Raw genomic sequence first — 12,552 nt, forward strand, 5'->3', positions numbered from 1 at the left:
TATACGTTTTTATCATAGCATGATTGTTATTATACATTAGGCTATGTATGAAATTTATTTGGGTATGAATGGTTACTGCATTGCTTTAGAAAAGGGATATTTAAAAAGGCAAAAATTGCCAAAACCAGTTTGGCTCAGTGGTAGAGCGTCGGTCTGTGGACTGAAGGGTCCCAGGTTCGATTTTGGTCAGGGGCATGTACATTGGTTGCGGGCACATTCCTGGTGGGGGGTGTGCAGGAGGCAGCTGGTCAATGTTTCTCTCTCATCGACGTTGCTGGCTCTCTATCTCTCTCCCTTCTTCTCTGTAAAAAATCAATAAAATATATTTTTAAATAAATATTATAAATAAATAAATAATAATAAATAAAAAGGCAAATGAGTGAAATGCCTTCTTTCAGTTGTTACTTGTAGACATGTGAGCATAGCCAGCTCTCAGAAATGGCTTTTTGTTACAGGGAATCCAGTGCCAGAAATTACATGGCACAAAGACGGGCAGCTTCTCCAAGAAGATGACACTCATCACACTATGTCTGGTGGCCGTTTTCTTCAGATTACCAATGCCCAGGTGTCGCACACAGGAAGATACACATGTTTGGCTTCTAACACAGCTGGTGACAAGAGCAAAAGTTTCAGTCTTAATGTGTTAGGTGGGTAGAAGCATTGCTTCAAATCTTGAAGACTCAGACATGACCATGGGGCTAAATTCTCTTCTTTTCTTTTTATGTTCACTTAGCATTTCTACCATAGGATTTCATTATTTAAGGAAGACCCGGGCTTGCAGACATTTGCTGTTGTTTTTTTGTTTGTTTGTTTGTTTGTTTGTTTGTTTTGTGGGTTTTTTTTTGTTTTTTTTTAATTAATGAGTGCATTCATTACATTTGGAATACCTATTATGTTATAAGTACTATGTTTTATGCTAGGTTCACAACTGTGAACAAGATAGCTGTTAAATAAGCAATAATAAAGCATAAATATTTGCTGGTCAAAGAGAAGCAGGTCAAAAGTAAGGGGCTCAACCTGAGATATTCTGTCCATTTTTTGTGGAACTCTACCATTATTGGCAATTGTACTGAAATCTATGTTTGCTACCTAAGCTGGCAAAGACTACCCTGTTGGTAGACCCAGCAGTTATTTTTCAGCCGTCCTCTTCATGGCTTGGACATTATTTATCACTTTCTCTCTTCCCTATTCTTGCACACCTTTGGCTGTTCTCTTTCTCTGCCTCTATGGACTCTTACTTAATCTGTCTTCTAAACATTAAGTCCCCATCTCCTAAACATTTTGTCTTACTTCACTGCTCATTTTACTCCAGATATTCTCTTCAAATAATCAACTTACTTCCAAGAGGTTTAATTATCCTATAGACTGGTGACTTTTTTTTTTAATCCACACCTGTGATCCAGATCTTTCTCCCAAGGTTTAGATTTCTATATATGATTTCTTGTTGGACATTTCTCTTGGGCACTAAAAATTCAAGATATTCAGACCTGAACAACCCATCTTTTCCCCCAAATGAGCAAATATTTCTGTATTTCCCATTTATGTTCCTTCACTGCTGTGTATCTAGATTCCCAAGCAAAAAAAAAAGAAATTGAAAATTATCTTTGACTTCGGTTTCTCATAACCCCCAAATTCTAACATCAGGTCCTCTCAGTTGACTTCCTAAAATATTTCTTTAGGTGCTCCCTCCTCTTTATGCCTTCTTTAAATGCTCTAGTTGAGTCCTTCATTATTTTTTATGAAACAAATGGACCTGTTGCTTCCAGTATTGACCCCCATGAATCTGTCCTCTTTAAACATTTCCGGTTTGGCCCTTATTGTTTACATTCTTCTTCTCCCAATGTGTTGTTCCTCCTTCCTATTTCTCTGCCTTCTTTCACCTTTTAACTAGCACTTTGCAATCTCCTCTAGGAGACCTTCCTCACACCTCACGCCCTATATTGGATTGAATGCTATGCCCCTATATATCCTGCGCCAGAGTTCCCATTATTGCCCTTATCACATTGTGTCACAATTCCTTTTTAATGTCATTCTTTCCATTACCCTGTGAGTTTTTTAGGTTCTCACTGCTTTTGTGTAGAATAAGAAAAATAATCATTTCTTCTCTGAAATTGTTAGAGAATGGAATTACACAAATAAGTACAATGGAAATTTAGAAATGCACAGAGAGATTTTCTAAATATAGTTCTTTGAATTTTAAATCCTTTTTAGTATCTCCTACAATTGCTGGTGTCGATAGCGATGGAAGCCCGGAAGATGTCGTTGTTATCCTCAACAGCCCCACATCCTTGGTCTGTGAGGCTTACTCATATCCTCCAGCTACCATCACCTGGTTTAAGGATGGAACTGCTTTAGAATCCAACCGAAACATTCGTATTCTTCCAGGTAATTAGTCTCCTTCAGATGCCTGAGGTGCATTTGTGCCATTGTAGAAAAGCAGAACCATTGGAGTTTTGTTATTGAAGTACTTATGTTCTTGGTTGCGTTATGTTCTATTGATATTTTAATTTATAGCATTATTTGTATATGTACTGTAACCTAAGGTATCTAAAATTACTTTTTGAAAGACTAATAAAATATCTAAATAAAAAAACAAATAAATATTGATACCACAATGTAATTAATTGCTGAAATATGTTATGTGGAATGCAAAAAAAAAAAAAAAAGTAGAAATTTATTTTTTGTTGAATTGAGCCTTGAAAGTTAGTCTTTCAATTGAGTTTACTTATTCCTCACTAATACCCAGAAATATGTATGAAAATAGAAAGAATTAAAAAGTATGATCACTGGCTTTAAGAAATTTACAGTCTTAAGTGGAAGAGAGATAAAACATGTGAAAGTTAATTAACAACATGAATGCATTAATACTCATGGGTGATGAATAGTCATGGGGCATGATTAATGGAATAGTCACAAGTTTTAGATGAATCACAAGAAGGAATGGCCCCTGTGAGCTGAAGTGGTTAGGAAATGCTTAGCTGCAGTCAAAACTTGAACCATTAAACCTCAGAGGGAAGGTAGTTGAGGGAGGGGGTAAGGGGAAGAGATCAACCAAAGGATGTGTATGCATGCATATAAGCCTAACCAATGTATACAGACAACAGGGGGGTGAGGGCATGTGTAGGGGTATGGTGGGGGGAATGGGAAATAAGGACAGATATGTAACACCATAATCAATAAAGAAATAAAAAAAAAAAACTTGAACCGTACCTTAAAGAAAAGTTATAGAAATGTCTTTGTTTGGAAATGAATTAGGAGAGATTTCAGATCCATCGCAATGACTAAGGTGGGAAAGGGAAAAAGTGAAAATAGCCTATTTCTGTGCCAGTAGTAAGAATTGTACTCCTCCCTCCCAAACGAGTGGAGACAGTGTGTATATGTGTGTTATGTATGTCTGCTACACAGAGGGGGGTGCGTAGGAGAAGGTCAGGAAGGAATATTAGAGTCATGTTTTGAATGCCTGGATTAAAGAGTTTTAACTTTAATCTTTAGTCAATTGAGAACCATTGAAGATGTTTAAGGAGAAATATACCATAATAAAAAACTGTAATTTAGCAAGACCAACCTCTACTGATAGACCAGGTAGATGAGGAGGAGAAGATGACTAAGGGAGAGACCTACTTATAAAGAGAATGAAATAGGGACCTTAGACTGAGTACAGAGGCCTGGGAGGGTCAGAATGAGCACAAGGTGCTCATGCAGCAGCCATCTGTTTTGTGCGTTGTCTTGTGTTCAGTACCTATTACAGAATTGGCATATAGAAGAGGAAAAATGCCAGTAGTAAGAATTATAACTTTGGTAGTTTGTGCATGCTCTGCTGCTGCCGTGATTTCAAAGGTTCTTTGATGTTCCATGATTTTTCAGGAGGTAGGACTCTGCAGATCCTAAATGCACAGGAGGACAATGCTGGAAGGTACTCTTGTGTGGCCACGAATGAGGCTGGGGAAATGATAAAGCACTACGAAGTGAAGGTCTACAGTAAGTTCTGAGAGAGCACTATGCTTCTTATTTTCCCTGAGGCATCTCACTATTCCAACTCTGCTTTTATGGGCCCATAATTATTTATACTCATTATTAAAGTTTGATGTTTAGGCAGCTTGCTTCATTAAGATGGATGTTGAATTAAACATGGTGCCCATGACCTTGATTGTTTAACGATGTAAAGAGCCCAATCAGTCTGCTCACAACTATCTCAGAGAATTTGTCTGTAGTACTTCCCTAAGTTTCTCTGTTTTTCCTTCTGAATTACCGTCTGGGCTAAATTATAGTATGTTTGTGCACAAAACTGTTGTTTGATACATATGCTCTCATCAGCAATGTAGGATGAGTTCATCAGTGTCTTCGGACAGATCCACTATACATGGACCTGTAAATGAAGAGCAAAGCTAACTGTCAAACCTCAGAGGGAAGGTAGGGGAGGGCGGGGAAGAGGGAGAGATCAACCAAAGGACTTGTATGCATGCATATAAGCTAACCAATGGACACAGACATCATGGGGTTGAGGGAATGAGTTGGGGGTGGGAGACAATGGGGGGATAAGGACACATATGAAATACCTTAATCAATAAAGAAAAAAGAAATACATTTTAAAAATTGAAAGAAAAAAAAAATCAAAGCCAATATGAGTATTAATAATATCGACATATCAAGATTTTGTTTTTGGTTGTTTTTTTTTTTTTTAAAGGGAGCATATCTTTCTGTTTGTCTTTAGTTCTTTGAGTTGGTTTCTTTAATAACCGATAAAATTCATTTTATGGGTTATGCTCATACCATGTCTGGGGACCTGGAACCAATGCAGCTAACTCTTCTGGGAAATACATTAGCCTTATTGTGAGTGTTATAATGACAAAGGGAGAATGATACTTTCCTTCATAATCTGTATCTGAACCTGACCTTTTCATAGACCCTAACTTGGATTCTTGATGAAAGGGGGCATAGAAAATGCCTCAGTTATTTCTTTCTTTTTTTTTTTTTCTTGTAAAGTGATCCTCCGTGTGATTTTCTCTGTTATTCCATGTATTTGAAAGAACCAGTGTTTAATGGTTTAATATTTGTTTTTATGCAGTTCCACCCATAATCAATAAAGGGGACCTCTTGGGAACAGGTCTTTCCCCTAAAGAAGTGAAGATCAAAGTAAACACCACCCTGACCTTGGAATGTGAAGCCTATGCAATTCCTTCTGCCTCTCTCAGCTGGTACAAGGATGGACAGGCCAGTCACAGTATTTTTCATTTGCTGATGGTTTCTTAAAGATTAAAGTGGTCAATTAAACAACAATAATAGTAAAACAGACACAAGTAACTCAGAAAATCAATGTGGCCTTAAAACTACCACAGTCTCATGCTCCTAAGAATATAAATCTGCAAAAAAACAAACAAAATTGAACTGTGTTCAACAATATTAGTATTATTCCATCATTGACAAGGATTGTCTTTGTGTACATTAGCAGTTTCCATGAAAATTCAGCCACCTTCCCACTGGAGAACAGTTTTTTGCTCTTCGGTTTTACATAGTAAATAAACTTCATAGAGAAGAAACACACACACACACACACAAAAACGTGCTAAACCATCTTATGACAGGCATAACATGGGGACTAAGTGTAATCAGAACTTTCTGTAAACATCTTTAACTCTTTTACAAAAGGTAACATTTTTAACATTCCAGGATGCGGGGGGAAAGCTAGATGTGATAATTAAGTGCCCAATGTAATTAATTAGGGGCAATGAGAAACTTCTAAGGAAAAAGCACATCTTTCAGTTATGTGATCCCTCACACCACATACTCTCATTTTTCATTCTTCTTCCATGCATGTTTTAAAGAAATGTGCTGGTGTTTCAAACCAAAATAGATTATTTTTCATTGTGGTGCATATTGTGCTTAATACAGATGTGGCAGGGCTAAGCTGATCTTTGTCCTGTTTTACACATCATCAACCAAGTGGTCAGTTACATCCAGTGTGGCAGTTTGGGTACGAGTCATGATTTAAAATGCAGAAAGATATAGCCTTATTTTGTCAGACCACAGATGGATTTTGCAATACTGGCAACTAAAAAAAAATCATCTCCTAAAATAAGCAAGTTTCATCTGGAAGCCATTACAAAACGAAAAATAAGGAACTCCCACCATGTTCTGTTTACAGTTTCTTTCCTGAGTGCAAGCACACTTCATGGTACAATATTAAATCTATAGGAGTATACTTGCTAATTCCTTTCTCCTGCAAATCTTATTTTATTGCTAATTTTATCTAAAGACTTTTCACTCATTGTGGCTACTACACATGCGCGCGCACACACACACACACACACACACACACACACATAAACACAAGCAAACACATGCACACATAAAAATTGGATAACGATTAGAATTGCATAGGAATAAGACACTTTTGAATTTATACTGAATAGTTAAATTACAGTTTCAAATCCAGACTCTGAAATTGATCCAATTGCGATACTTTAAGCTGTTAAATTTTTTAGGGTTTGAGATAGGTCCCCTTGAATGTGTACAAAAAAAGCACTCTGGTTTTTGTTGCTGTTGTTTATTTCCCATATCCTTCTGTTATTTCATTCTTCAGATAAGCAACACCACTGGAACAAAACAGAGTTTTTGAGAATATCACTAAAAATATTGCCAATGTTAGACCCAAAAAGTTTTGAGATAGCTTTTGAGGTTTTTTTTATTCACACTGTAAAGTTTTTTGTTTAGCATAGAATTTTTAAATTATCCTACTTTTATATAAGTGTTGTATTGCTAATAATGATTCATTGCATCCTACATTATTTATTGATCATACTATTGGCAAGACCTTGTTTTAGATGAAGAGAGTACAGCTATGAAGGAAAAAAAGAAAGATCTCTGTTCATATGAAGTTTAGGGAGACAAAAACTAAACAAACATAACAAGTAAAATATATAATGTGCCAGAAGGGGTAGATGTTGTGGAGAAAATTCAGTCAAGAAAAAGAAAAGTGAGTGAGGGTGGGGGTGTGTGATCTCTTATTTATACAGGGAAGGCCTTGCTGATAAGTAAGTAAAGGAAGCAAACATTAGATATGAGAGGAAAATATGCTAAAGTAGAAAGAATCTCAAGGGCCAAGACATGTGGCTGGAGTGCAGTGATCCATGAGAATACAGAAGAAGATTAATAGAGTGCCAGATTATACTGCTGGTAGACCAGTTGTCCTTTATTCTGATGGGAAGTCACTAGAAATTTTTAAGTACAAGAGTGATATGCTCTGACTTGAGGTTTTAAGGGGATTATATTGCTTCTGTGTTGAGAGAACAAAAAATGGTCTAGATTTGAATTTATTGTAGTGGTCCAGAAGAGAATTGATGGTTTTTTCCATGAAGGTGATAGCAGGATGTGAGGGGAAAAGAGTTTTCTTTTAATGGGGAGAGTTGTAGTATGTGATATGTAGATTGAAATAATCTAGTGAAAAAGAATAAATTGCTGATGATGTAGGTAAGAGAGGACACAGTTGCTGGAGGGATGTCCTTGAGTAGACCAGGGAAAGCTCAGAATGGACAGAGACTGATATTAAGCAGGTTAGGGTTTTGCCAGGGAAGTAAAATAAAGGGAAAGAGACAAAGGAGATGAGAGTTCATACCAGGAATGATTGCCATAATAGACCTCTGGGTCAGGAGGGAATGGAGATCAGGAGGAGAGTGAGAGGCACTGACAACATTGCAAGGCCAGTGGATTGTGGATCCTCCCAGAGGGTCAAAAATTTATTGGAGTTGGGATGCTAGAAGAAGTGACTTAGAAAGTTAGGAGACTGCAGTCAGAGAGTGAGAACTTGAAACTGAGATTAAGAAGTGGTGCAGTTATGGGTAATTATAAGGTCTAGGTATGACTTATCTGTTGAGTGGCTGAGGGAGGGTTGGGAACAAAAAATTAGAGAAGAGGTCACAGCATTGGATGCACACTGCATTCGATAACTATTTAGATATTAAAATCAGTAAGAATTATGAGAAAAGTGTCATTAGAAGAAGTGATATTGATCCAACAACTAAAATCTTCAATGAATAAGAGGGAACTTAATGTAAACAGGAATATGTAGAAGATGAAAAATGCCCTATTAACTGTAGGTAATGTTATCAATAAAACATCATAATATAAATATCTGTGAGTTAATATTCCATTAAGTACAATAATACTTTCAATAAAACATCATAATATAAATATCTCTAGGTTAAAACTTTCTATTTATGAGGTAATGATATTTCTAAAAGAACAACAGTGACTTTTACATGAAATCAGATTATGTTAATGCCCTCAACCTTTCATTAAAATGCTCTAGCATTTTTGACAAAAATATAACAAAAGGATATGCTTTTGAGTATTTCACATAAAATTTAATTCTGTTTATTCTGAATTATACAAATTATCAACTGCATGATCTCTTAGAGGATTTATTAGAGTACTTAATGCTAACATTAATTATAATTGAATCACAGCCCCTTAAATCAGATGATCATGTAAATATTGCTGCCAATGGACACACACTTCAAATAAAGGAAGCTCAGATATCAGACACTGGACGGTATACTTGCGTGGCATCTAATATTGCAGGTGAAGATGAGCTGGATTTTGATGTGAATATACAAGGTAATACTAATGTGCTTATTGTACATCATTTAATTTATATGATATGTCTAAGCAATGAAAAAGAGATTTGGCTGGGTTTTATTTTAAATAGTTTCTTTTCTATTGACAATAATATGAATTCTAAATTGAAAACCTGGACTTGAGTAATTAACAAAGAAAAAATAATCTCATTATTCAGGATTATTTTATTTTTATGTGTTTCCTTTTGATATTTTTCCTTCTGTTATATTTTGTAAATGTAAACTGCATTTACAAATTAGTATCACGTGATCCATACTTCTTTGCTGCATTAGTTTTTCCCCAATGTTATATCATGAAGCTTTATTTTTTTCTAATTTTATTTTTGTTAATCCTCACCCTAGGATATTTTTTCCATTGATTTTTAGAGAGAGTGGAAGGGATGCAGGTAGGGGAGGAAAGAGAGAGAGAGAGAAATGTCAATGTGAGACACATTGATTGGTTGTCTTCAGCAGGAACTAGGCTAAGACCGGGAATCTAACCTGCAGTTTAGGTATGTCCCTGACTGGGAATCAAACAAGTCACCCTTCTGTATGCGGGCTGCCGCTCTAACCACTGAGCATACATCCCAGGGCACTTTCTTTTTTTCTTGTCAAGTAGAAGTTATATGGAAAGAAAAGATAAAATGCAGAATTTAAAGTAGTCAGACTTGGAATAGAATGATGATTTGAGGCTTCTAAAAACTTTGTGGCTAAGAAAACAAAAACAAAAATAACTTTGATTTGGGTAAATTACCTAAACATCTTAAAGCCCAGTTTCTTGTTTTGAAAATGAATGTTTTATAGAATTGTGGTGACTATTAAATATGATAAAGTATGTAAAACTCTTAGGAAAATGGTTAAGAAATAATATCTGCTATTATTGTTGATAGTTATTCTTAACATGGTTTTTAATAACTATACCTGTTTTAGTACTTGAGTATCCAAGTATTTATTTAACCTGACTCCTGTTATTGAATGTCTGGGTCATTGCCCAGTTTTCATTACTTGTATGTAATGTTTTACTGGGTCGTTTTACATAAAACTTTTATACATCTTTGATTTTTTCATTTATTCATTACTAATATTAGAAATTTTAGGTCACATGTTATACACATTTTCAATATTTTTTATGTACAAGCAAATCACCTTCTAGAAAGTTTATATGTGTTCCCCAGAAAAGTTTGAGATTATCCTACTGTTCTAGTTAATGGACTTATTAATCTTGACATTAAAACTCTTTAGCTTTTTTTAGTGAGACAAGTTATTGGAAAATGCTCTGGACTGAGCCATTATTTTTTAATGGCTCTTCAAGATATATTTTTCCTGCTATGATGGTATTCCTTGGCCAGGCTTGTTCGAGTAGATACTTGCTGAGCGCAGGCAGCGTGGACAGGGGAGGAGAGTAGGGGGTGAGCAGAGCATTCAGAGCCTGTACTTCTTGTTCTTCCCAGGGGAACCAGCTCCAGCTTCTGTCTACTACTTTTCCGGCTCACAGCTAGAGGTGGTAGATGTATAAGTACCTGAAAATATTTTCACACTGTCTAACTTACTGCATTTATATATCACTCTTGTGAGAACCCCGCCACGGTCTTTGTTGAATGTATTGAAACTGGCTTTCATATGTGTCCAAAATCCCATGTCTTTCCTCCATAGTTCCTCCAAGTTTTCAGAAACTCTGGGAAATGGGAAACATGCTGGATACCGGCAGGAGTGGTGAAGCCAAGGATGTGATCATCAACAACCCCATTTCTCTCTTCTGTGAGACGAACGCTGCTCCTCCCCCGACGCTGACCTGGTACAAAGACGGCCGTCCTCTGGCCTCGAGTGATAGAGTGCTGATTTTACCAGGTGAGGCCTGCTGTGCACACGGGGAGAGTTTGAGTCTGTGCCCGATGGGCTTCTCTCATTATTTAAGACCAGTTGAACTGATTGTCTTCCTGGCCATGTAATTTATCTGACACCAGCTGCCAGATGTCACAGCTTATCCCAGTCACTTCAGGTTGAGAATTCGGCATAGGATAGAACCGCTTAGTTCATCTGCAGATCTGCTACTGGATTGTTCCATCAACTTAAGGAAGTCCTTTGACTTCCCTGTGCCTTTATTTTTCTAAGAATGTAATGAAATAATCACTTAGGTTTCTGTACATTATTAATGGTAAATTCTGAGATATATTTACAAATAGTTGTATTCAGTTTATTAAATGCACTTATCATAAAACAAGAGTAAAGAGGATGAGTTTTAAGTATTTTGGTTATCATATGGTTTACTGATGGAAAAGGAGATTTAAATTGTTGTGAGATAGTAATATTTTCAAGGCCTCTATTCACTTTAAACAAACATTAAAATAGGCTTCCCAAACTTTGTCAAATTGTATACTTAGCATCAGTGCATTCCACCGTATGTAAATTTTATCTTCATTAAATAAGAGAATATCTTGAAAAAAAATAGAGTCTAAATAGACATGGCAACTAAATATAATATGTGATCTTAAATTGGATCTGGGTTTGAGAACAAATAGCTATAAAAAACAATATTATAACAATAATGACATTTGACTGTGCACTATGAATTCAACAGTAGTTTTGTATTGATTTCACATTTTCTAATTTTGGTTATTATATTACAGTTATATACAGGATTATAATTTTTTATGAACTATAGATCTATGGGTATTTAGGAATAAAAGCACATTATGTGTCCTAGTTACTCTCAAATGGTTCAAAAAAAGATATATATATATATATATATATATATATATATATATATATATATAATATATATGACAGTTCATTTACTATATAACAAAGATAAAACTAATGGAATAAAATATACATAATTGTAACAATTTATATACAATTATTACAACTTTTCTCTATGTTGGAAATCACATCAACATGAAAAATTAATACACAGTTATTCTTTCAAGATTCTATGCACAATTGGGTACTGTATGCTTTTTGCACCTTTAGCTAGTATTTTTCTGAAGCTTCTACTTGCACACAACTGTGTAAAGTTCTTTATATGTGCTCCAACTATAAAGCAGGAATTTACTACCGAGTAACATTTCACGTGGAACATGATGAGGGACACAGAGCAACATTCCCGCCTTAAGGAAAATCCACACAAGCTATTCATTTCTCAGGAGGTCTCACCCATATGTGGGCTCACTTTTCAATAATTCAGTGTTTGTGATGAAAGTGATATGCGGGATTAAAATGGAACCTGGAAAGAAAATGTAAGGAAGTTATTAGACCTGAAAAATCGTACCTGCTTATGAGCCGCATTCACTCTAAGGCCGACAGAAGTGACCACGTTGGGGTGCATTTCCAGGTGGGAGAGTGCTGCAGATTCCCCGGGCGAAGGCGGAAGACGCCGGCAGGTACACCTGTGTGGCCGTGAACGAGGCTGGAGAAGATTCCCTGCAGTACGACGTCCGGGTGCTCTGTGAGTTTGTTTCCGCCTGTTTATTACCCATTCTTTCGCTCAAAAGTATTTTTGAGGAGCTAATGTTTGCAAGATGTTAACTAACTGTTTGACATTGAATTTGGGACTCAAAAGAACTGTTGGCCCAGAAAGAAACTCACTACAGACTAATTCATTTGCCTCTCCGCATAATCATTATGGCTTGTCTCATTTTCGGTTCTTATGAGTGTATTTCTAGTATACCACGATCTCACTCATCTAGGGGAAATAATGAACAACGTAAACTGATGAACAAAAAACAGACTTGGAGACAGGGAAGCATCGATCAGACTGTCAAACCTCAGAGGGAAGGCAGGGGAGAGAGGGGGTTAGGGGGGAAGATCAACCAAAGGACTTGTATGCATGCATATAAGCCTAACCAGTGGTCACGGGCAACAGGGGGGTGGGGGCATGTGTGGGGAGGGGTTTGGGAATGAGAATAGGGGGATGAGGACAAATATGTGATACCTTAATCAA

General features: G+C 36.3%; 1 protein-coding gene across 4 annotated transcripts in view; it reads left to right on the top strand.

Moving 5' to 3' along the window:
- HMCN1 (hemicentin 1) overlaps positions 1 to 12,552 on the top strand; it is a 343,610-nt gene that overhangs the window by 240,107 nt on the left and 90,951 nt on the right. For all 4 annotated transcript variants that reach the window (XR_014793395.1, XM_084866565.1, XM_084866564.1 and 1 more), the window contains 7 exons: positions 456 to 647; positions 2,212 to 2,385; positions 3,865 to 3,978; positions 5,066 to 5,211; positions 8,463 to 8,613; positions 10,266 to 10,460; positions 11,944 to 12,057. Coding sequence is in view for 3 of the 4 variants with exons in the window: in XM_084866565.1 (XP_084722691.1) it covers positions 456 to 647; positions 2,212 to 2,385; positions 3,865 to 3,978; positions 5,066 to 5,211; positions 8,463 to 8,613; positions 10,266 to 10,460; positions 11,944 to 12,057 (1,086 nt within the window). In the remaining variant the exon portion in view is untranslated. The remainder of the gene's footprint in view (positions 1 to 455; positions 648 to 2,211; positions 2,386 to 3,864; positions 3,979 to 5,065; positions 5,212 to 8,462; positions 8,614 to 10,265; positions 10,461 to 11,943; positions 12,058 to 12,552) is intronic.

The sequence above is a fragment of the Pipistrellus hanaki genome (assembly GCF_964339955.1).
Source record: "Pipistrellus hanaki genome assembly, chromosome: 18".
NCBI classification, from domain to species: domain Eukaryota; kingdom Metazoa; phylum Chordata; class Mammalia; order Chiroptera; family Vespertilionidae; genus Pipistrellus; species Pipistrellus hanaki.